Here is a 26,850-nt window from a genome sequence, read left to right on the forward strand (position 1 = left end):
TTCAAATTCTTTTCCCATTTAGGTTATTACAGAATACTGAGCAGAGTTCCCTGTGCTATACAGTAGGTCCTGGTTGGTTACTATTTTATTTTATTTTTTTAAATTTTTTAATTTAATTTAATTTATTTTTTTATACAGCAGGTTCTTATTAGTCATCCATTTTATACACATCAGTGTATACATGTCAATCCCAATGGCCCAATTCATCACACCACCACCACCACCCCTGCCGCTTTACCCCCTTGGTGTCCATACGTTTGTTCTCTACATCTGTGTCTCAATTTCTGCCCTGCAAACCGATTCATCTGTACCATTTTTCTAGGTTCCACATATATGCGCTAATATACGATATTTGTTTTTCTCTTTCTGACTTACTTCACTCCGTATGATGGTCTCTAGATCCATCCACGTCTCAACAAATTACCCAATTTCGTTCCTTTTAATGGCTGAGTAATATTCCATTGTATATATGTACCACATCTTTATCCATTCGTCTGTCAATTGGCATTTAGGTTGCTTCCATGACCTGGCTATTGTAAACAGTGCTGCAATGAACATTGGGGTGCATGTGTCTTTTTTAATTATGGCTTTCTCTGGGTATATGCCCAGTAGTGGGATTGCTGGATCATATGGTAGTTCTATTTTTAGTTTTTTAAGGAACCTCCATACTGTTCTTCATAGTGGCTGTATCAATTTACATTCCCACCAACAGCGCAAGAGGGTTCCCTTTTCTCCACACCCTCTCCAGCATTTGTTGTTTGTAGATTTTCTGATGATGCCCATTCTAACTGGTGTGAGGTGATACCTCATTGTAGTTTTGTTTATTTTTTATAAATTTACTTATTTATTTAATTTATTTTTGGCTGCTTTGGGTCTTTGTTGCTGTGCGTGGGTTTTCTCTAGTTGCGGCGAGCGGGAGCTACTCTTTGTTGCAGTGCACGGGCTTCTCATTGTGGTGGCTTCTCTTGTTGCGGAGCACAGGCTCTAGGCGTGCGGGCTTCAGTAGTTGTGGCTTGCGGGCTCTAGAGTGCAGGCTCAGGAGTTGTGGCGCCTGGGCTTAGTTGCTCCGCGGCATGTGGCATCTTCCCGGACTAGGGCTCGAACCCATGTCCCCTGCATTGGCAGGTGGATTCTTAACCATTGCACTACCAGGGAAGCCTACCTCACTGCAGTTTTGATTTGCATTTCTCTAATAATTAGTGATGTTGAGCAGCTTTTCATGTGCTGTCTTCTTTGGAGAAATGTCTATTAGGTCTTCTGCCCATTTTTGGATTGGGTTGTTTGTTTTTTTAATATTGAGCTGCATGAGCTGTTTATATATTTTGGAGATTAATCCTTTGTCCGTTGATTTGATTGCAAATATTTTCTCCCATTCTGAGGGTTGTCTTTTCGTCTTGTTTATGGTTTCCTTTGCTGTGCAAAAGCTTTGAAGTTTCATTAGGTCCCATTTGTTTATTTTTGTTTTTATTTCCATTACTCTAGGAGGTGGATCCAAAAAGATCTTGCTGTGATTTATGTCAAAGAGTGTTCTTCCTATATTTTCCTCTAAGAGTTTTATAGTGCCCGGTCTTACATTTAGGTCTCTAATCCATTTTGAGTTTATTTTTGTGTATGGTGTTAGGGAGTGTTCTAATTTCATTCTTTTACATGTAGCCGTCCAGTTTTCCCAGCACCACTTACTGAAGAGACTGTCTTTTCTCCATTGTATATCCTTGCCTTCTCTGTAATAGATTAGCTGACCAAGGTTATCCATTTTAAATATAGCAGTGTGTACATGTCAATCTCAAATTCCCAGTCTATCCCTCCCTCCTACCCTTCCACCCGGGTAACCATAAGTTCTCTCTCTAGGTCTGTGAGTCTGTTTCTGTTTTATAAGTAAGTTCATTTGTATCATTTTTTTTTAGTTTCTGCATATCAGCAATTTCATATGATACTTGTCTTTCTCTGTCTAACTTACTTCACTTAGTATGATAATCTCCAGGTCCATCCATGTTGCTGCAAATGGCATTATTTCATTCTTTTTAATGGCTGAGTAATATTCCATTGTATATATGTACCACACCTACTTTATCCATTCATCTGTCAATGGACATTTAGGTTGCTTCCATGTCTTGGCTATTGTAAATAGCACTGCAATGAACACTGGGGTGCATGTATCCTTTCAAGCCATGGTTTTCTCTGGATATATGCCCAGGAGTGGGATTGCTAGATCATATGGTAGCTCTATTTTTAGTTTTTTAAGGAACCTCTCTACTGTTCTCCATAGCAGCTGTACCACTTTACATTCCCATCAACAGTGTAGGAGGGTTCCCTTTTCTCCACACCCTATCCAGCATTTATTATTTGTAGACTTTCTGAGGATGGCCATTCTGACCAGTGTGAGGTGATTTCTCATTGTAGTTTTGATGTGCATTTCTCTAGTAATTAGCGATGTTGAGCATCTTTTCATGTGTCTCTTGGTCATCTGTATGTCTTCTTTGAAGAAATGTCTATTTAAGTCTTCTGCCCATTTTTTAATTGGGTTGTTTGTTTTTTTGTGATTGAGCCACATGAGCTCTTTGTAAATTTTGGAGACTAATCCCTTGTTGGTCGCATTGTTTGCAAATATTTTCTCACATTCTGTGGGTTGTCTTTTCGTATTGTTTATGGTTTCCTTTGCTGTGCAAAAGCTTTTAGGTTTAATTAGGTCCCATTTGTTTAATTTAGTTTTTATTTCCATTATGCTAGGAGTCAGCTCAAAAAAGATACTGCTGCGATTTACATCAAAGAGTGTTCTGCCTATGTTTTCCTCTAGGAGTTTTATAGTACCCAGTCTTACATTTAGGTCTTTAATCCATTTTGAGTTTATTTTTGTATATGGTGTTGGAGAATGTCCTAATTTCATTTTTTTATATGTTGCTGTCCAGTTTTCCCAGCACCATTTATTGAAGAGACTATCTTTCCTCCATTGTATAGTTTTGCCTCCTCTGTCATAGATTAATTGACTATAGGTGTGTGGGTTTATTTCTGGGCTTTCTATCCTGTTCCATTGACCTATATTTCTGTTTTGTGCTAGTAGTATACTGCTTTGATGACTATAGCTTTGTAGTATAGTCTGAAGTCAGGGAGACTGATTCCTCCAGCTCTGTTTTTCTTTCTCAAGATTGCTTTGGCTATTCAGGGTCTTTTGTGTCTCCATACAAATTTTAAGATTTTTTTGTTCTAGTTCTGTGAAAAATGCTCTTAGTAATTTGATAGGGATTGCACTGAATCTGTAGATTGCCTTGGTTAGTATAATCATTTTGACAATATCGATTCTTTCAATCCAAGTACGTGGTATATATTTCCATCTGTTTATGTCACCTTTGATTTCTTTCATCAGCTTCTTATAGCTTTCAGACTACATGTCTTTTGTCTCCTTAAGTAGGTTTATTGGTTCTTGCCCTCTTGTGGGCAGCGCCGTGCTCAGGAAGACTTTAAGCAGCCTGACTGCTGATGGGTGGGGCTACGTTCCTGCCCTGTTGGTTGTTTGGCCTGATGTGTCCCAGCACTAGAGCCTATGGGCTGTTGGGTGGGGCTAGGTCTTGGGGAGGAAATGGCGACCTCCAGGAGGGCGCATGCTAATAAGTACTTGCCAGAGCTGCTGCTGCCGGTGTCTTTGTCCCCGCAGTGAGCTACAGCCACCCCCCGCCTTGGCAGGAGACACTCCAACACTAGTAGGTAGGTCTGGCCCAGTCTCTTATGAGGTTACTGCTTTTTTCCCCTGGCTTCTGGTGCATGAGACCTTGTGTGTGCCCTCCAAGAGTGGAATTTCTGTTTCCCCCAGTCCTGTGGAATTCCTGCGATCAAACCCCACTGGTCTTCAAAGCCAGGTTCTCCTCCCGTTACCAGACCCCCAGGCTGGGAAGCCTGACGTGGGGCTCAGGACTTCCACTCCCGTGGGAGAACTTCTGTGGTATAATTATTTTCCAGTTTGTGGGTCGCCCACCAGGAAGGTTTAGAATTTGATTTTACCATGACTGTGCCCTTCCTACCATCTTGTTGTGGCATATTCTTTGTCTTTGGATGTACAGTATCTTTTTTGGTAGGTTCCAGCATTTTTTGCTGATGGTTGTTCAGCAGTTAGTTGTGATTTTGATGTTTTTGTAAGAAGGCATGAGTTCACATCCTTCTACTCTGCTTTCTTGCCAGAAAATGCATATTCAAGTAGTCTCTGTAGCTGGTTTTTAATTGAAAAATTTTTTTCTTATTGTGGCAAAATATATATAAGATTTTCCATTTTCACCATTTTAAAGTGTACAATTCAGTGGTACTAGTTACATTCACAACATCGTACAACCATCACTATCTATTTTCAAAACTATTCTATTACCACAAACAGAAACTCTGTAACATTAAGCAATAACCCTTAGCCTCTGGTAATCTCTGATCTACTTTCTGTCTCTGTGAAGTTGTCTATTCTAGATATGGCATATAACTGGAATTGTATAATGTTTGTCCTTTTGCATTTGGCTTATTTCACTTACCATATGCTTTCAAGGTTCATTGTGTTTGTAGCATGTATCAGAACCTCGTTGCTTTTTATGACTGAATAATTTTTGTACATGGTGTGGAATTTTGATAGGCATTACACTGAATCTGTAGATCACTTTGGGTAGAGGTATTGACATCTTAACAAATTAAATCTTCTGCCCATGAACACAGGCTGTCTTTCCATTTATTTAGGTCTTCTTTAATTTCTATCAGCAATACTTTGCAGTTTCCAGTGTACAAGTCTTTCACCTCTTTGGTTAAATTTATTCCTAGGTATTTTATTCTTTTTTTTTTTTTTTTGCGGTACTCGGGCCTCTCACTGTTGTGGCCTCTCCCGTTGCGGAGCACAGGCTCCGGACGCGCAGGCTCAGCGGCCATGGCTCACGGGCCCAGCCGCTCTGCAGCATGTGGGGTCTTCCCGGACCGCAGCACGAACCCGTGTCCCCTGCATCGGCAGGTGGACTCTCAACCACTGCGCCACCAGGGAAGCCCTATTTTATTCTTTTAAATGCTACTGTAAATAGAATTGCCTCCTTCATTTCCTTTTCAAATTGTTTACTGCAGGTGTATAGAAACGCCATTGATTTTTTTTTTTTTTTTTTTTTTTTTTTTTTTTTTTTTTTTTTTTTTCCCAGTACGCGGGCCTCTCACTGTTGTGGCCTCTCCCGTTGCGGAGCACAGGCTACGGACGCGCAGTCTCAGCGGCCATGGCTCACGGGCCCAGCCGCTCCGCGGCATGTGGGATCTTCCCGGACCGGGGCACGAACCCGTGTCCCCTGCATCGGCAGGCGGACTCTCAACCACTGCGCCACCAGGGAAGCCCTGCCATTGATTTTTGTGTATTGATCATATACCCTGTAATTTTGCTGAATTTGTTTATTAGTACTAGCAGTTTCTTGTGCATTCTTCGGGAGTCTCTCTCTATAGGATCATGTCATCTGCAAATAGAGATAGTTTTATTTCTTCTTTTCCAGTTGGATGCCTTTTCATTCTTTTTCTTATCTAATTGCTCTGGCTAGAATTTTCAGTAAAATATTGAATACCAGTGGTGAAAGTGAGCATGCTTGTCTTGTTACTGATGTTTGGAGGAAAGTTTTCATTCTTTCCTTTCAAGAATTTTAAACAGTTGAAAATAAAAGTAAATACTGGTTTCCCTCTTAGTCTTTGATCACCTACAGAATATAGGCATAACTATATCTTCATCCTAAGCTTCTGATAAACATTTTCAACTAACTTACCCCCAGAGACCCTCATTTAAGCAGAAAATGATCCATAAATCAGTATTCTTATTCTTTGATTAAATACTTAAAATACAGTAAAGAGAAAATAAGAATTCTGAAATGTGGTTACTTGTCACAATTAAATTGTATAGATAAAAAACAAAAAACAAAACCCATTTCTGGCATAACATTACTTTTAAAAAGGTCTTATTTGGATTAGTATAGAAATAAAAGTTACTCTTCTGCCTATAAGAGAATAAACCAGTGATTGAAAATACACTTTATACAGCAGGAGGGATCCTTGTGGTGACAGGACTATTCTGTATCTTGACTGTGGTGGTGGATACATGAACCTACATATGTGATAAAATTGCATAGAACATATTCACACATATACAAATGAATATGTATTGTAAAATTTAGAAAACTGAATAAAGATTGGTGCATTGTGTCAATGTCAATTTCCTGGTTCTGATATTGTACTGCAGCTTTGGAAGATGTTATCATGTCAGGAAAGTGGGAAAAGGGTACACATGATCTATGTTTTACTTCTCAAAATGACAAACCTACAATTATATGAAAATAAACTTTATAGAAGGACAGTCACCATTACTGCATTTTTTGTAGCAGTGCCAGCAGCAGCAAAAAATTGCAAAGAGGAAGAAAAACCAATGGCAGTGAATTATATATTTTCCTTTTAGAGAATAAAGAGTATGGAAGTTCACATGAAATATTAATGTGTAGGTGTTTAATGTATAAACAAACTTTATTGATATATTGAGCTTTATTGACATGTCACTAATTGCTTGTTTTCTGGGGAAAAAAATTTACCTAAAACATGGAACTATATTTTCCTGCTGGAGAATTCTTACATTTAAAACTTGCCAAGTCGGGCCTCCCTGGTGGCGCAGTGGTTGAGAGTCCGCCTGCCGATGCAGGGGATACGGGTTCGTGCCCCGGTCTGGGAGGATCCCATATGCCGCGGAGCGGCTGGGCCCGTGAGCCATGGCTGCTGGGCCTGCGCGTCCGGAGCCTGTGCTCCGCGGCGGGAGAGGCCACAGCAGTGAGAGGCCCGCGTACCACAAAAAAAAAAAAAAAAAAAAAAAAAAAAAACTTGCCAAGTCGATTAACAGGTAGTGATTTCAGGACATATTTGTAAGTGGAAAGAGGGAAGTATGAAAGAGTATAAATTGTATGCCATCTTTGTATAAGAAGAGAAATGAGATAAAATAAATGAAACGGCTTAATTTTATAAAAATAAACATATGAAAGGTAAACCAGAAACTAATTAATTTGGTTACTTATAGGGACTACACAGAGGGAATGCAGCAGGGAATAGTAACACATCTCTATGTATACTTTTTTGTAAAGTTTTGACTTTTGGAACCATATCAGTTGTTTTACATTGTCAAAAAACAAAAATAAAAGAGGATGAGAAAAAAATATCAAAATTGCATATAAACATCAACAAGCTAACCTAACTACTTCAAATGACTGACTAATTCTTCATATGGAGAACTAATCCAAGTAGTTCTGAACACCGTAATTTGACTATATACCTTCAAACTAAAGACAAAAAAGAATGCAAACAAAAATGCTTTTGCAGGATTGTTTTTAGCAGTGCAGGAATTTTGAAACCATTTTGTGTATACTGTAGGAATAAGCAAGTGTGCAAATGGACTGCTGCTAATAGGAGCCAGAGATCTACTGTTTGAAAAGGAGTGCAAATATGGAAAGGGGGAAGGCAAGGAAAGACACTATATCACTATGAACTCATGACTTTCAAAAAGGCCAGCTAACAGAAAGAATGATGGGGTTAGAAAATCACTGCTATGCAACCGTCTTAGTAAAACTGGCTCAATAAATTGCCTTCCCCAATGTGGGTGGGCATCATCCAATCCACTGAGGGTCTGAATAGAAGAAAAAGCAGAGGAAGGGAGGATGGGTTCTCTGCCTGCCTGCTTTAGCTGGGATATTGCTCTTCTGCCCTTGAACTGAGATTTACACCATTGGCTTCCCTGGTCGTCAGGCCTTTACTCTTGGACTGAAATTATACCACTGGCTTTCCTGGATCTCCAGCTTGCTGATGGTACATGGTAGGACTTAGCCTCCATAATTGCATGAGTCAATTCCTCATAATAAATCTATCTATATAGGTAATTGTATATATAATTCATTATTAATCTATTATTAATTAATAATTATTACATCAATAATAAATTTTTATTGTTATTATTATATTACTATATGTATGTATATTTGCTATTGGTTCTGCTTCTCTGGAAAACCACAACCTAATACAATTGCCAAAACAAAACATAAAATGTTATAATCATTTAAAATTGATCTAAAAATACAAAATGTTCGGTTTAATTTCAGGTTTTAAAAAATCCAAGTCTTTGGAATGGTTTTACAAAATAATAAAACAAATCTAAACAAATGGAATAAATAAAGAGCTTATTACTAAAGCTAATAAAACAGCTCTATTGACTAGGTCTGAGTAATTTTATGATGGGTGGAAAAAAACAATCAGAAACACATAATTTTTATACATTGTAAGATATCTTGGCTTGTACTTAAATTCATTAATTCTAACACCAAGTCATGGAGTTATATACATAAATAACAGGGATCTTTAGAAACAAATATTGAGGGAAATTAAATAAATATTGGCAAACTCCTAAGTGACCCATAACAAAGGTTCTTGCTCCTCCCTTGCTACTTGAAAGCTCACTGCTATGGGAGCTACTATGTATATGTATAACTGAATCACTTTGTTGTACTAACACAACATTGTTAATCAACTATACTCCAATATAAAATAAAAAGTTAAAAAAAAAGGTCAAGCTGTAAGCAGATTGATGGGTTCAGAAGAAGAAAAAAGGAAAAACACTATGAAAACTTAGGATAGCTTAAGTGGAGCTGATTCAGAGGAAAGCAACAGTTAACTCTGGTTTGCTTACATGGTATCACTACTGTCCAAAAATATTTTCTCATTGCCTGTCTACTTTTACTTCTAAATTTGTTATACTTCATACAACTGTATCAGAGATTAATTTGGTTTAACAGGTAATTGCTTTCAAATACAAGATTATATGTGATTCAAAAATTGTTACTTGCCACTTGCTTTCTATATATCCCTTTGTACAGCCTGACTTTTTATTATGTACATCTACTGTCTCTTTTAAAATATATTAAATGAGTTAAACAAAAAATAATGCTTCTCACTTAATATCTAGTTGAGATTGGTTTCACCAAGGAAATTGGAACTTTGGTTACAGGAAGGAGGAATGGTAATTAACAAGAAAAATATCTGTGGGATAGGGCACATGAAAATATTTGGAACTGGGGGGAGTATGGCTAGGGAAAGCAGCTATACAAACAGATAAAGGGGTACAGGTGATAGATGAAGCTGTCAAAGAAGGAGACCTCTTTGAGAAAACCCTTCCCTTTGTCCCTACTGTACTCTAAGTGGCACTCTCCATATCTTTTTATCTAGACTACTACTGCTTAATACTATACTTCACCTACATTATGAAAAAAATAGACTTGTAGCCCTGACTTGAGGTTATAACCACAAATAACAACACAATTTGTATGGAAAATGCATTCTAAGGTTCACTCAAATGATTTAAAAAACACTCAGACCCAAGATTGAACCAGAAAGAAATAGAAAATATGAACAGACCAATCACAACTACTGAAATTGAAACAGTAATTTAAAAACTACCAAAAAACAAAAGCCCAGGATCAGATGGCTTCACAGGCAAATTCTACCAAACATCTGGACAAGAGTTAAAACTGACCCTTTGAAACCATTCAAAAACTTGCAGAGGGGCTTCCCTGGTGGCGCAGTGGTTGAGAGTCCGCCTGCCGATGCAGGGGACGTGGGTTCGTGCCCCGGACCGGGAAGATCCCACATGCCGTGGAGCGGCTGGGCCCGTGAGCCATGGCCGCTGAGCCTGCGTGTCCGGAGGCTGTGCTCCCGCAACGGGAGAGGCCGCAACAGTAAGAGGCCCGTGTACCGCAAAAAAAAAAAAAAAAAAAAAAAAAAACTTGCAGAGGAAGGAACACTTCTGAACTCATTCTATGAAGTCAATGTAACTCTGATACCAAAACCAGACAAACATATCACAAAAAAAGAAAATTACATGCCCATACACACATGTAAAAATCTTCAACAAAATATGAGCAAACCGAATCCAATGATACATTAAAAGGATCATACCTCATGATCAAGTGGAATTTATCCCAGGTATGCAAGGATTTTTCAATATCAGCAAATCAATCAACATGAAACACCACATTAACAAATGAATAATAAAAAGCATGTGATCATCTCAATAGATGCAGAAAAAGCTTCTGATAAAATTCAACATCCATTTATGATAAAAACTCTCCAGAAAGTGGGTGTAGAGGGAATATACCTCAACATAATACAGGCCATATATGACAAACCCACAGCTAATATCATACTCAACAGTGAAAAGCTGGAAGCATTTCCTCTAAGATCAGGAACAAGACAAGGATGCCCTCTCTTGCCACTTTTATTCAACATACTTTTGGAAGTCTTAGCCACAGCAATCAGAGAAGAAAAACAAATAAAAGTAATCCAAATTGGAAATGAAGTAAAAGAAGTAAAACTGTCACTGTTTACAGATGACATGATACTATACCTAGAAAATCCTAGAGATGCCACCATAAAACTACTAGAGCTCATCAATAAATTGGTAAAGTTGCAGGATACAAAATTAATATACAGAAATCTGTTGCATTTCTATACACTAACAATGAAAGAGAAATTAAACAATCCCATTTACCAGCATATCCAACAGAATAAAATACCTAGGAATAAACCTATCAAAGGAGGAAAAAGACCTGTACTCCAAAAACAATAAGGCCCTGATGAAAGAAACTGAAGATGACACAAACAGAAACACATACCATACACCTGGATTGGAAGACTCAATATTGCTAAAATGACCATACTACCCAAGGAAATCTACAGATTCAGAGCAAACCCTATCAAATTACCAATAGCATTTTTCACAGAACTAGAACAAGTAATTTAAAAATTTGTATGGAAACACAAAAGACCCTGAAGAGCCAAAACAATCCTGAGAAAGAATGGAGCTGGAGGAATCAGGCTCCCTGACTTCAGGCTATACTGCAAAGCTACAGTCATCAAAACAGTATAGTACTGGCACAAAAACAGACACATAGATCAATGGAACAGGAGAGACCAGAAATAAACCCACGCACTTATGATCAATTAATCTACTTGTTCAAAGGAGGCAAGAATATACAATGGAGAAAAGACAGTCTCTTCAATGAGTGGTGATGAGAAAACCAAACAACTACATGTAAGATGATGAAATTAGGACATTCTCTAACACCATATACAAAACTAAAATGTATTAAAGATCTAAATGTAAGACTGGATACTATAAAACTCACAGGGGAAAACACAGGCAGAACACTCTTTGACATAAATTGCAGCAATATCTTTTTCGAGCTGACTCCTAGCGTAATGGTAATAAAAACTAAATTAAACAAATGGGACCTAATTAAACCTAAAAGCTTTTGCACAGCAAAGGAAACCATAAGCAATACAAAAAGACAACCCACAGAATGGGAGAAAATATTTGCAAACAATGCGACCAATAAGGGATTAGTCTCCAAAATTTGCAAAGAGCTCATGTGGCTCAATAACAAAAAAACAAACAACCCAATCAAAAAATGGGCAGAAGACTTAAATAGACATTTCTCCAAAGAAGACATACAGATGACGAAGAGGCACATGAAAAGATGCTCAACATCGCTAATTACTGGAGAAATGCACATCAAAACTACAATGAGAAATCACCTCACACTGGTCAGAATGGCCATCCTCAGAAAGTCTACAAATAATAAATGCTGGATAGGGTGTGGAGAAAAGGGAACCCTCCTACACTGTTGGTGGGAATGTAAAGTGGTACAGCTGCTATGGAGAACAGTACGGAGGTTCCTTAAAAAACCAGAAATAGAGCTACCATATGATCTAGCAATCCCACTCCTGGGCATATATACAGATAAAAACATGGTTTGAAAGGATACATGCGCCCCAATGTTCATTGCTGTGCTATTTACAATAGCCAAGACACCAAAGCAACCTAAATGTCCACTGACAGATGAATGGATAAACAGGGTGTGGTGTATATACACAATGGGATATTACTTAGCCATAAAAAGAATGAAATAATGCCATTTGCAGCAACATGAAAGGACCTAGAGATGATACTAAGTAAAGTAAGTCAGACAGAGAAATACAAATATCATATGATATCACTTATATGTGGAATCTAAAAAAACATGATACAAATGAACTTGCTTACAAAACAGAAACAGACTCACAGACATAGAAAACAAACTTATGGTTACCAAGGGAAAAGTGGGGGGAAGGGAGGGATAAATTAGCAGTTTGGGATTAACAGATTCACATTACTCAATATAAAATAGATAAACAAGGGCCTACTGTATAGCACAGGGAACTATATTCAATATCTTGTAATAACCTATAGGTTGTAATAACATATATATATATATATATATATATATATACACACATACACACACATATATATATGTGAATATAAAACTGAATTGCTTTGCTGTACACCTGAATCTAACACAACATTGTAAATCAACTATACTTCAATTTAAATAAATAAATAAATAACATTTCGAAACATAACCCATAACCCATTTCTAAGTTAGAGTAGATATATTAACTTACAAAATGAGACCATAAGCTCCCAATGGGTAGATGTTTCATTTTCCTCATCTTTACCCATCCATCATATTGTATGGCACGCAGAAGATACAGCTGGAAAGGTAAATGAGCTGAACATATGAAGTACTTTAAAACTTTAACCCCCTGTTCTGCTTATTTCAATTTTTCCAGCCTCAGTGGATAGATATAAATATTCTTCCCAGAATACATAGGCAGTAACTTTTTACACATAATGACTTCATTCAAGGCACCCTTGACAGGCCAATATGAAAATAATTGATGGCCGATAAGCCTTCTAGGTTCCTCTAGATTCCTTACTCTGCTGGCTTCACTGTGTTCCTAGCTTTTGAACCAGCAATTATGTTCCAAGACAATGTATTACTTGTCCATCCATGTAAATCCAAAGAGGGTGTTTCCCTCAGTTTTACCCTAAGCTAGTCTCTTATGCATAGGCTGGGGAAACTGGGCTAAATGGGTATTAAAATAAAGGTATCATATATCACCATCATATGAACATGGCAAAACACATAATAAATAAAGTATTTTACTTCTTTAAGAAAAAATACTTCTACTCAGGTATAAACTATTCATTTCTGCAAAGAAATGATTTATCTTAAATCATCACTTTAACAAATATGACCTTTTTCTTTTAAGACACACGAGTATATTATTTCAGCAACAACACACTTACTCATCATTGTCTTGTGTAGTAGATTCCTTTCTTTCGGTTATACTGAGGTGATCCCAGTTTTTCCTCTTTCCTATATGTGTGCAATAAAAAGAACGTAAAGTTAAGGCAAAAACTGTCAAATTTTAAATAGAATTTAAATCACCAACTTTTCAATAGAAAATAAAAGGGTAGGCAAATGAAAGAAGAGTAGGTAAAGAATAAGTATCCTGAAATTTGCTATGGGAAATTTTTTTCACTATTGTGGATAACTTTTCAATAGGTAGTTATTATTTTTAATTTACCAGTCTCCTAATTTTTTATTCATGATTACATTATATAGAAGAAATAATCTTTTGAATAAAATTTCCATTGGGGCTTGGTATATTAAAAAGAAAAACTAGATAAACCCACTTTGATAATATAATTAGTTTAAAATACATTAGTTTTTCATCAAATATTTTAACGAGAAGGGATCTTCAAGATGGTGGAGGAGTAAGACATGGAGATTATCTTCCTCCCCACAAATACATCAGAAATACATCTACACGTGGAACAACCCCTACAGAACACCTACTGAACGCTGTCAGAAGACCTCAAGCTTCCCAAAAGGCAAGAAATTCCCTATGTACCTGGGTAGGGCAAAAGAAAAAAGAAAAAACAGAGACAAAAGAACAGGGACAGGACCTGTGCCTCTGGGAGGGAACAGTGAAGGAGGAAAAGTTTCCACACACTAGGAAGCCCCTTCACTAGCGGAGACGGGGCGTGCTGTGGGTAAAGCTTCGGAGCCACGGAGGAGAGCACAGCAACAGGGGTGCAGAGGGCAAAGCAGAGAGACTCCCGCACAGAGGATCAATGACGACCAGCACTCACCAGCCCAAGAGGCTTGTCTGCCCACCCGCCAGGGCAGGTGGGGGCTGGGAGCTTCAGCTTCGGCTACAGAGGTCAGATCCCAGGGAGATGACTGGGGTTGGCTGTGTGAACACAGCCTGAAGGGGGACTAGTGCACCACAGCTAGCTGGGAGTGCAAGAAAAGTCTGGAACTGCCTAAGAGTCAAAAGACCATTGTTTTGGGGTGCGCGAGGAGAGGAGATTCAGAGCACCAACTAAAGGAACTTCAGAGACGGGTGCAAGCCACGGTTATCAGCCCGGACACCAGGGACAGGCATGAAACACTAACGCTGCTGCTCCAGTCACCAAGAATCCTGTGTGCAAGCACAGGTCAATATCCACACCCATGCCCCGGGGAGCCTGTGCAGTCTGCCACAGCCAGGGTCCCGTGATCCAGGGACAACTTCCCCAGGAGAACACACGGCATGCCTCAGGCTGTTGCAGCGTTATGCTGGCCTCTGCCACCGCAGGCTCACCACACATTCTGTACCCTTACCTCCCCACAGCCTGAGTGAGCCAGAGCCCCCGAATCAGCTGCTCCTTTAACCCTGTCCTTTCTGGGCGAAGAACAGATGCCAGAGGGCAACATACATGCAGAGGCAGGGCCAAATCCAAAGCTGAACCCTAGGAGCTGCGCCAACAAAGAAGAGAAAGGGAAATTTCTCTGTGCAGCCTCAGGAGCAGCGGATTAAATCTCCACAGTCAACTTGATGCTGCATCTGTGGAATACCTGAATAGACAACAAATCATCCCAAAATTGAGGTGGTGGACTTTGGAAGCAACTACAGACTTGGGGTTTGCTGTATGTGACTGACTAGTCTCTGATTTTTATGTTTATCTTAGTTTTTAGCACTTGTTATCTTTGGTAGATTTGTTTATTGGTTTTGCTGCTCTACTCTTTTTTTTATTACCTTTCCTATTTTAATAATTTTTAATTTTAATAACTTTATTTCATTTTACTAAAAAAAATTATTTTTTCTTACTTTCTTTTTTTTCTCCCTTTTCTTCTGAGCTATGTAGCTGACAGGGTCTTGGTGCTCCGGCTGGGTGTCAGGCCTGAGCCCTGAGGTGGGAGAGCCGAGTTCAGGACATTGGACCACCAGAGACCTCCCAGCCACACATGATATCAATCAGCGAGAGCTCTCCCAGAGATCTCCATCTCAATACTAAGACCCAGCTCCACTCAACGACCAGCAAGCTCCAGTGCTGGACACCCCATGCCAAACAACCAACAAAACAGGAACACAACCCCACCCATTAGCAGAGAGGTTGTCTAAACTCATAATAAGTTCACAGATACTCCAAAACATACCACTGGATGCAGTCCTGCTCACCAGAAAGACAAGATCCAGCCTCATCCACCAGAACACAGGCACCAGTCCCCTCCACCAGGAAGCCTCCACAACCCACTGAACCAACCTTACCCACTGGGGGCAGACACCAAAAACAATGGGAACTAAGAACCTGAAGCCTGCAAAAAGGAGACCCCAAACACAGTAAGTTAAGCAAGATGAGAAGACAGAGAAATAAATACACAGCAGATGAAGGAGCAAGGTAAAAACCCACCAGACCAAACAAATGAAGAGGAAATAGGCAGTCTACCTGAAAAAGAATCCCGAGTAATGACAGTAAAGATGATCCAAAATCTTGGAAATAGAATGGAGAAAATACAAGAAACGTTTAACAATGACCTAGAAGAACTAAAGAGCAAACAAACAATGATGAACAACACAATAAATGAAATTAAAAATTCTCTAGAAGGAATCAATAGCAGAATAACGGAGGCAGAAGAATGGATAAGTGACCTGGAAGATAAAATAGTGGAAATAACTACTGCAGAGCAGAATAAAGAAAAAAAAATGAAAAGAATTGAGGACAGTGTCAGAGACCTCTGGGGCAACATTAAACGCACCAACATTCGAATTCTAGGGGTCCCAGAAGAAGAAGAGAAAAAGAAAGGGACTGAGAAAATACTTCAAGAGATTATAGTTGAAAACTTCCCTAATATGGGAAAGGAAATAGTCAATCAAGTCCACGAAGCACAGAGAGTCCCATACAGGATAAATCCAAGGAGAAACACACCAAGACACCTATTAATCAAGCTATCAAAAATTAAATACAGGGCTTCCCTGGTGGCGCAGTGGTTCATAGTCCGCCTGCCGATGCAGGGGATGAGGGTTCGTGCCCCCGGTCCAGGAAGATCCCACATGCCGCAGAGTGGCTAGGCCTGTGAGCCATGGCCTCTGAGCCTGTGTGTCTGGAGCCTGTGCTCCGCAACAGGAGAGGCCACAACAGTGAGAGGCCTGCGTACCGCAGAAACAAAACAAAACAAAACAAAAATTAAATACAAAGAAAAACTATTAAAAGCAGCAAGGGAAAAGCAACAGATAACATACAAGGGAATCCCCATAAGGTTAACAGCTGATCTTCCAGCAGAAACTCTACAAGCCAGAAGGGAGTGGCAGGACATATTTAAAGTGAAGGAAGGGAAAAACCTACAACCAAGATTACTCTTCCCAGCAAAGATCTCAGATTTGACAGAGGAATTAAAACTTTACACACAAGCAAAAGCTAAGAGAATTCAGCACCAGCAAACCAGCTTTACAGCAAATGCTAGAAGAACTTCTCTAGGCAGGAAACACAAGAGAAGGAAAACACCTACAATAACAAACCCAAAACAATTAAGAAAATGGTAATAGGAACATACTTATTGATAATTACCATAAATGTATATGGATTAAATGCTCCAACCAAAAGACACAGACTGGCTGAATGGATATAAAAACAAGACCTGTATACATGCTGTCTACAAGAGACCCACTTCAGACCTAGGGACACATACAGACTGAAAGTGAGGGAATGGAAAAAGATATTCCATGCAAATGGAAATCAAAAGAAAGCTGGAGTAGCAATTCTCATATCAGACAAAATAGACTTTAAAATAAAGACTATTACCAGAGACAAAGAAGGACACTACATAATGATCAAGGGATCAATCCAAGAAGAAGATATAACAATTGTAAATATTTATGCACCCAACATAGGAGCACCTCAATACATAAGGCAAATGCTAACAGCCATAGAAGGGGAAATTGACAGTAACACAATCATACTAGGGGACTTTAACACCCCACTTTCACCAATGGACAGATGATCCAAAATGAAAATAAATAAGGAAACACAAGCTTTAAATGACACAGTAAACAAGATGGACTTCATTTATATTTATAGGACATTCCATCTAAAACCAACAGAATACACTTTCTTCTCAAGTGCTCATGGAACATTCTCCAGGATAGATGATATCATGGGTCACAAATCAAGCCTTGGTAAATTTAAGAAAATTGAAATCATATCAAGTATCTTTTCCAACCACAATGTTATGAGACTAGATATCAAGTACAGGAAAAAAACGGTAAAAAATACAAACACATGGAGGCTAAACAATACGCTAGTAAATAACCAAGAGATCACTGAAGAAATCAAAGAGGAAATCAAAAAATACCCAGAAACAGGGCTTCCCTGGTGGCGCAGTGGTTAAGAATCCACCTGCCAATGCAGGGGACATGGGTTCAAGCCCTGGTCTGGGAAGATCCCACATGCTGTGGCGCAACTAAGCCTGTGTGCCACAACTACTGAGCCTGTGCTCTAGAGCCCATGAGCCACAACTACTGAGCCCATGAGCCACAGCTACTGAAGCTTGTGCACCTAGAGCCTGTGCTCTGCAACAAGGGAAGCCACCGCAGTGAGAAGCCCATACACCACAACGAACAGTAGATCCTGCTCACCGCAACCACAGAAAGCCCGCGCATAGCAACAAAGACCCAACACAGCCTAAAATAAATAAAATAAAATAAATTTTTAAAAAAAAACTTTTAAAAAACATGAAGTTCTAAAACGAAGAAAACCTAGAAACAAATTACAATGAAAACACAATGACCCAAAACCTATGGGATGCAGCAAAAGCAGTTCTAAGAGGGAAGTTTAGAGCAGCACAATCCTCCCTCAAGAAATAAGAAAAATCTCAAATAAACAATATAAACTTACACCTAAAGCAATGAGAGAAACAAGAACAATAAAACCCCAAAGTTAGAAGAAGGAACGAAATCATAAAGATCAGATCTGAAATAAATGAAAAAGAAATGAAGGAAACAATGGCAAAGATCAATAAAACTAAAAGCTGGTTCTTTGAGAAGATAAGCAAAATTGATAAACCATTAGCCAGACTCATCAAAAAGAAAAGTGTGAAGACTCAAATCAACAGAATGAGAAATGAAAAAGGAGAAGTAACAACTGACACTGCAGAAATACAAAAGATCATGAGAGATTACTACAAGCAACTATATGCCAGTAAAAGGGACGACCTGGAAGAAATGGACAATTTCTTACAAAAGCACAACCTTCTGAGACTGAATCAGGAAGGAACAGAAAGTATAAACAGACCAGTCACAATCACTGAAATTGAAACTGTGATTAAAAATCTTCCAACAAACAAAAGCCCAGGACCAGATGGCTTCACAGGCAAATTCTATCAAACATTTAGCAAAGAGCTAACACCTATCCTTCTCAAACTCTTCCAAAATATAGCAGAGGGAGGAACACTCCCAAACTCATTCTACGAGGCCACCATCACCCTGATACCAAAACCAGACAAAGATGCCACAAAGAAAACTACAGGCCAACATCACTGATGAACATAGATGCAAAGATCCTCAACAAAATATTAGCAAAGAGAATCCAACAGCACATTATAAGGATCATACACCATGATCAAGTGGGGTTTATCCCAGGAATGCAAGGATTCTTCAATGTATGCCAATCAATCAGTGTGATACACAATATTAACAAATTGAAGGATAAAAACCATATGATCATCTCAATAGAGACAGAAAAAGCTTTCGACAAAATTCATCACCCATTTATGATAAAAACTCTCCAGAAAGTAAGCATAGAGGGAACTTACCTCAACATAACAGAGGCCATATATGACAAACCCATGGCCAACATCATTCTCAGTGGTGTAAAACTGAAACCACTTCCACTAAGATCAGGAACAAGATAAGGTTGCCCAATCTTACCACTATTATTCAACACAGTTTTGGAAGTTTTAGCCACAGCAATCAGAGAAGAAAAAGAAATAAAAAGAATCCAAATTGGAAAGGAAGAAGTAAAACTGTCACTGTTTGCAGATGACATGATACTATACATGGAGAATCCTTAAGATGCTACCAGAAAACTACTAGAGCTAATCAATGAATTTGGTAAAGGAGCAGGATACAAAATTAATGCACAGAAATCTCTTCCATTCCTATACACTAATGATGGAAAATCTGAAAGAGAAATTAAGGAAACACTCCCATTTACCTCTGCAACAAAAAGAATAAAATACCTAGGAATAAACCTACCTAAGAAGGTAAAAGACCTATACTCAGAAAACTGTAAGACACTGATGAAAGAAGTTAAAGATGATACAAACAGATGAAGAGATATACCACTTGATTGGAAGAATCAACATTGTGAAAATGACTATACTACCCAAAGCAATCTACAATTTCAATGCAATCCCTATCAAACTACCAACAGCATTTTTCACAGAACTAGAATTTAAAAATTCACAATTTGTATGGAAACACAAGAGACCCCAAAAAGCCAAAGCAATCTTGAGAAAGAAACACAGAGCTGGAGGAATCAGGCTCCCTGACTTCAGACTATACTACAAAGCTAGAGTAATCAAGACAGTATGGTACTGGCACAAAAACAGAAATATAGATCAATGGAACAGGATAGAAAGCCCAGAGATAAACCGACGCACACATGGTCACCTTATCTTTGATAAAGGAGGCAAGAATATACAATGGAGAAAAGACAGCCTCTTCTATCAGTGTTGCTGGGAAAACTGGACAGCTACATGTAAAAGAATAAAATTAGAACACTCCCTAACACCATACACAAAAATAAACTCAAAATGGATTAAATACCTAAATGTAAGGCTAGACACTATCAAACTCTTAGAGGAAAACATAGGCAGAACACTCTATGACATAAATCACAGCAACATCCTATTTGACCCAACTCCTAGAGAAATGGAAATAAAAACAAAAATAAACAGATGGGACCTAATGAAACTTAAAAGCTTTTGCACAGCAAAGGAAACCATAAACAAGATGAAAAGACAACCCTCAGAATGGGAGAAAATATTTGCAAATGAAGCAACTGACAAAGGTTTAATCTCCAAAATATACAAGCAGCTCATGCAGCTCAATATCAAAAAAACAAACAACCCAATCCAAAAATGGGCAGAAGAACTAAACAGACATTACTCCAAAGAAGGTATCAGATTGCCAACAAAAACATGAAAAGATGCTCAACATCACTAATCGTTAGAGAAATGCAAATTAAAACTACAATGAGGTATTACCTCACACTAGTCAGAATGGCTGTCATCAAAAAATCTACAAACAATAAATGCTGGAGAGGGTGTGGAGAAAAGGGAACCCTCTTGCACTGTTGGTGGGAATGTAAATTGATACAGTCACTATGGAGAACAGTATGGAGGTTCCTTAAAAAACTAAAAATAGAACTACCATACAACCCAGCAATCCCACTACTGGGCATATACCCAGAGAAAACCATAATTCAAAAAGACTCATGGGGCTTCCTTGGTGGCGCAGTGGTTGAGAGTCCGCCTGCCGATGCAGGGGACACGGGTTCGTGCCCTGGTCCGGGAAGATCCCACATGCGCAGAGCGGCTGGGCCCATGAGCCATGGCCGCTGAGCCTGTGCATCCGGAGCCTGTGCTCCACAATGGGAGAGGCCACAACAGTGAGAGGCCCGCGTACCGAGAAAAAAAAAAAAAAAAAAAAAAAGAGCATGGGAGGAGCAGCTTCTCAACTCCTCAAGTCTCTGTCTGCTTCGGCCTCCTCGCCTCCTCTCCAGCCTCCACCATGTCCATCAGGGTGACCCAGAAGTCCTACAAGGTGTCCACCTCCAGCCCCCGGTCCTTCAGCAGCTGCTCCTATACCAGTGGGTCGGTTCCCACATCGGCTCCTCGGCCTTCTCCCAGGTGGGCAACAGCAGCAACTTCCAGGGCGGCCTGGGGACCAGCATGAGTCTGGCTCGAGGTTATGGCGGGGCCCTGGGCTTGGGGTGCATCACAGCTGTCAGAGTGAACCAGAGCCTGCTGAGCCCCCTCAATCTGGAGGTGGACCCCAACATCTAGGCCATGCGCACCCAGGAGAAGGAACAGATCAAGACTCTGAACAACAAATCTGCCTCCTTCATCGACAAGGTGCGACACCTGGAGCAGCAGAATAAGATTTTGGAGACCAAATGGAACCTCCTGCAGCAGCAGAAGACAGCCCAGAGCAACACAGACAACATGTTTGAAAGCTACATCAACAACCTCTGGAGTCAGTTGGAAACCGTGGCCCAGGAGGAGCTGAAGCTGGAGGTGGAGCTTGGCAACATGAAGAGGCTGGTGGAGGACTTCAAGACCAAGTACGAGGAAGAGATCCAAAAGCACACAGACATGGAGAATGAATGTGTCATCATCAAGAAGGATGTGGATGAAGCTTACATGAGCAAGGCAGAGCTGGAGTCCCACCTGGAAGGGCTGACTGAATAGATCAACTTCTACAGGCAACTGTATGGAGAGGAGATCGGTGAGATGCAGTTGCAGATTTCTGACACCTCCGTGGTCCTGTCCACGGACAACAGCCGCTCTCTGGACCTGGACGGCATCATCGCTGGGGTCAAGACCCAGTATGAGGAGATCACCAACCGCAGCCGGGCCGAGGCTGAGACCATGTACCAGATCAAGTATGAGGAGCTGCAGACGTTGGATGGGAAGCACGGGGATGACCTCCGTCACATGAAGACAGAGATTCCTAAGATGAACCAGAACATCAACCGACTCCAGGCTGAGACTGAGGGCCTCAAAGGCCAGAGGGCTTCCCTGGAGGCCGCCATTGCTGATGCTGAGCAGTGTGGTGAGCTGGCCATCAAGGATGCTCAGGCCAAGCTGGCTGAGCTGGAGGCCGCTCTGAGAACTGCCACGCAGGACATGGCACAGCAGTTGCGTGAGTACCAGGAGCTGATGAACGTCAAGCTGGCCCTGGACGTGGAGATTGCCACCTACCTCAAGCAGCTGGAGGGCAAGGAGAGCCAGCTGGAGTCTGGGATGCAGAACATGAGTATCCACACCAAGACCACCAGCGGGCATTCAGGTGGGCTGACCTCAGCCTACGGGACCCCTCGCCTGAACTACAGCCTGAGCTCCTACCCGTCCAGCTTGGGTTCTGGAGGGGGCTCTGGCTCCTTCAGCCATACCAGTTCCAAGACTGTGGTTGTGAAGAAGATTGAGACCCATGATGGGAAGCTGGTGTCTGAGTCCTCTGACGTCCTGACCAAGTGAAAGGCTCCTGTGATCCCTCCCAGCTTCCCCACTCACTTGCTCCTGCAAGAAGGAGTTGTGCGGGGGAGTGTCAGAACCAGAGACCTGAGGCTCAGTCCCGTCCTTAGCCCATCCCGGGGGGAGTCAACTGCCTGGGGCTCCCTCTCTTGCTCACGCCCCCAACTAAAAGCCAATCCAAGTGTCTTTTTCAGAGTAAAGCTTCAGCTGGCTCTGCCAACACACACACACACAAAAGAGTCATGTACCACAATGTATACTGCAGCACTATTTACAATAGCCAGGACACGGAAGCAAGCTAAGTGTCCACTGACAGATGAATGGATAAAGAAGATGTGGCACATATACACAATGGAATATTACTCAGTCATAAAAAGAAACAAAATTGAGTTATTTGTAGTGGGGTGGATGGACCTAGAGTCTGTCATACAGTGAAGTAAGTCAGAAAGAGAAAAACAAATATCGTATGCTAACACATATATATGGAATCTAAAAAAAAAAAAAAAAAAAAAGGTTCTAACAAACCTAGGGGCAGGACAGGAATAAAGATGCAGACGTAGAGAATGGACTTGAGGACATGGGGAGGGGGAAGGGTAAGCTGGGACGAAGTGAGAGAGTGGCATGGACATATATACACTACCAAATGTAAAATGGACAGCTAGTGGGAAGCAGCCACATAGCACAAGGAGATCAGCTCGGTGCTTTGTGACCACCTAGTGGGGTGGGATAGGGAGGGTGGGAGCGAGGGAGACGCAAGAGGGAGGGGATATGGGGATATATGTATACGTATAGCTGATTTAATTTGTTATACAGCAGAAACTAACACAACAATGTAAAGCAATTATACTCCAATAAAGATGTTTAAAAAAAAAGGGATTTCACGAGAGCAACCAACTGGTTCCTTAAAAATATATATATATATTTTTTTTAATCAAAAATATATTAAAGTTTCCAGCTTGTATTATTTAACCCCTATTTTTCTGTCTCAGAGTTAACAACAAGGGATTGTTGATACTAATATCTAGAAAATAGTGAGTTCCTCAGGATATCACAGTAAAATAAATACGATTTTAGAGGTAAAAGTACCTGACTGTTTAAATGCATATTGATTTAGTAAATTCTTGGAAAGATCTTTAGTGCCTATGAAAATAATTCAAATACTGTATGGTATCATTTATAAGTCGAATCTAAAAAAAATAATACAGGGCTTCCCTGGTGGTGCAGTGGTTGAGAGTCCGCCTGCTGATGCAGGGGACACGGGTTCGTGCCCCGGTCCGGGAAGATCCCACATGCCGCGGAGCGGCTGGGCCCGTGAGCCGTGGCCACTGAGCCTGCGCGTCCGGAGCCTGTGCTCCGCAACGGGAGAGGCCACAACAGTGAGAGGCCCATGTACCGCAAAACCACCCCCCCCAAAAAATAAAAAAATAATACAAATGAATGAATATGCAAAACAAAACAAACAAATAAAAAGTAATATTTTTTTGAGATTATCTCCTCAGGCAAGGAATAAAAAGCAAAAATAAATAAACGGTACTACATCAAACCAAAAAAGTTCTGCATAGCGAAGCAAACTATCAACAAAACAAAAAGGCCACCTACTGAATGGGAGAAGATATTTATAGGGCTTCCCCGGTGGCGCAGTGGTTGAGAATCCGCCTACCAATGCAGGGGACGCAGGTTCGTGCCCCGGTCCGGGAAGATCCCACATGCCGCAGAGCAGCTGGGTCCGTGAGCCATGGTCGCTGAGCCTGAGCGTCTGGAACCTGTGCTCCGCAACGGGTGAGGCCGCGGCGGTGAGAGGCCCGCGTACCGCAAAAAAAAAAAAAAAAAAAAAAAAAAAAAAAAAAAAAAAAAAAAAAAAAAAAGGGAGAAGATATTTATAAATGATATGTCTGGTAAGGAGTTAATATCCAAAATATATAAAGAACTTATACAACTCAACATCAAAAAACCAAACAACCTGATTAAAAAATGGGCAGAGGATCTCAACAGACATTTTTCCAAAGAAGACACACAGATGGCCAGCAGGCACATGAAAAGATGCTCAACATGACTAATCATCAGGGAAATGCAAATCAAAATCACCTCATACATGTCAGAATGGCTATTATCAAAAAGACAAGAAATAACAAGTGTTGGCAAGGATGTAGAGAAAAGAGAATCCTTGTGCACTGTTACTGGGAATGTAAATTGGTGCAGCCACTATGGAATACAGTGTGAAGGTTCCTCAAAAATGAAAAAATAGACCTACCATATGACCCAGCAATTCCACTCCTGGGTATTTATCCAAAGAAAATGAAAACACTAATTAGAAAGGATATGCATCCCTATGTTCATTGCAGCATTATTTATGATAACCAAGATATGAAAAGCAACTTAAGTGCTCATCAACAGATAAAGAAAATGTGGTATATATATACAATGGAATATACAATGGAATATTACTCAGCCATTAAAAAAGAATGAAACTGCCATTTGTGACAACATTAATGGACCTACAGGGTATTATGTTAAGTGAAATAAGTCAGAGAAAGAAAGACAAGTATCATGATTTCTTTTATATGTGGGATCTAAAAAACCAAATAAATGAACAAATGTAAGAAAAGAGAAACTGTCATAGATACAGAGAACAAACAGGTGGGTTGCCAGAGGGGAGGGAAATGGAGGGATGAGAGAAATTGGTGAGGGAGATTAAGAGTACAAACTTTGGGCTTCCCTGGTGACGCAGTGGTTGAGAGTCCAACTGCCGATGCAGGGGAAACGGGTTCGTGCCCCAGTCTGGGAAGATCCCACATGCCGTGGAGCGGCTGGGCCCGTGAGCCATGGCCGCTGGGCCTGTGCGTCCGGAGCCTGTGCTCTGCAACAGGAGAGGCCACAACAGTGAGAGGCCCACATACCGCAAAAAAAAAAAAGAGTACAAACTTTCAGTTATAAAATAAGTACGTCCCAGGCATGAAATGTACATTTGGGGAATATAATCAATAGTAATGTGATATTTTTTTATGGTGATAGATCGTAACTAGACTCATGGTGGTGATCATTATGTGATGTATAGAAATATCGAATCGCTATGCTGTACACCAGGAACTAACATAGTGTTGTATGTCAATTATACCTCCAAACCAAACAAACACATAGAAAAAGAGATCAGATTTGTGGTTACTAGAGGCACAGGGTGGCGGGAAGGAGGAATGAGATGAAGGTAGTCAAAAGGTACAAACTTCAGTTATAAGATAAATAAGTGCTAGGGATGTAATGTACAACACAATAAATATAATTAATACTGTAATATGTTATATATGAAAATTGTGAAGAGAGAAATCCTAAGAGTTCCCATCACAGGGAAAAAAATTTTTCCTTTTTCTTTTATTTTGCTTCCATATGAAATGATGGATGTTCACTAAACTTATTGTGGTAATCATTTCATGATGTATGTAAGTCAAATCATTATGCTGCACACCTTAAACTTAAACAGTGCTATATGTCAATTATAGCTCAATAAAACTTGAAGAAAAAAAATTGGTTGAATGACAATAAAAACAAACAAACTGTCTATATTTTTCCTAATTTTTTTTAATCCATTTTATCAGTTTCTGAAAGAGGTAGTTTAAAATCTCCTATGATGATTAGGGATTTGTGAGTTTCTCCTTGCAATCCTGTCCTATTTCGTCAGGTTTTGAGTTTTTATTTTTGATGCACAAAGGTCAGGATCCTTTTTCTGGTAGTGAATCTTTCCTTCTCTCATTATGTAAAAATTTGTATTATCTTCAATAAAGCCTTTTTGTCTTAAAGTCTATTTTGGTCTATATTAATATTAATATTCTTATACCAACTCTTAGCTTTTTTAAAAAGCTAATATTCACTGTTTTTTTAATACTTTTACATTAAATCATCTGATGTCTTTTCTTTTTTTTTTTTTTTAGCGGTACGCGGGCCTCTCACCGTTGTGGCCTCTCCCGCTGCGGAGCACAGGCTCCGGACGTGCAGGCCCAGCGGCCAGGGCTCACGGGCCCAGCCACTCCATGGCATGTGGGATCTTCCCGGACCGGGACACAAACCCGCGTCCCCTGCATCGGCAGGCGGACTCTCAACCACTGCGCCACCAGGGAAGCCCTGACGTCTTTTCTTAAAGTATAATAATAATATTTTAAAGTATAGCTAAAATATGTATTGAACACTTACTATATGCCAAGCACTGTTCTAAGTCCTTTTTATACATTAATTCTTTTAATTCTCACAACAATCCTGAGGTAGATATTATTATTTTCCCCATTTTACAGGCAAGTAAACAAAAATACAATTAAAAAGTCAAGTGACAGATATTCCATCTGCTCCCTGAAAATTACAAGGACCTTAAAATTTTTAATTCCTTTCTGCT

The 26,850-nt window shown here is 40.0% G+C and overlaps 1 protein-coding gene and 1 pseudogene across 2 annotated transcripts in view; one reads left to right on the forward strand and one right to left on the reverse strand.

Annotated features, from left to right (window-relative positions):
• ITGB3BP (integrin subunit beta 3 binding protein) overlaps positions 1–26,850 on the reverse strand; it is a gene marked incomplete at its 5' end in the record, with an annotated part of 71,538 nt that overhangs the window by 23,581 nt on the left and 21,107 nt on the right. Inside the window, one exon of the mRNA XM_079720955.1 lies at positions 13,196–13,265. Within this exon, the coding sequence (XP_079577081.1) occupies positions 13,196–13,265 (70 nt within the window). The remainder of the gene's footprint in view (positions 1–13,195; positions 13,266–26,850) is intronic.
• On the forward strand, positions 21,007–22,475 carry LOC307048374 (keratin, type II cytoskeletal 8-like; annotated as a pseudogene). Its single transcript has one exon. The product of its transcript is annotated as a keratin, type II cytoskeletal 8-like (transcript).

The sequence above is a fragment of the Hyperoodon ampullatus genome (assembly GCF_949752795.1).
Source record: "Hyperoodon ampullatus genome assembly, chromosome: 2".
Lineage (NCBI taxonomy): Eukaryota > Metazoa > Chordata > Mammalia > Artiodactyla > Ziphiidae > Hyperoodon > Hyperoodon ampullatus.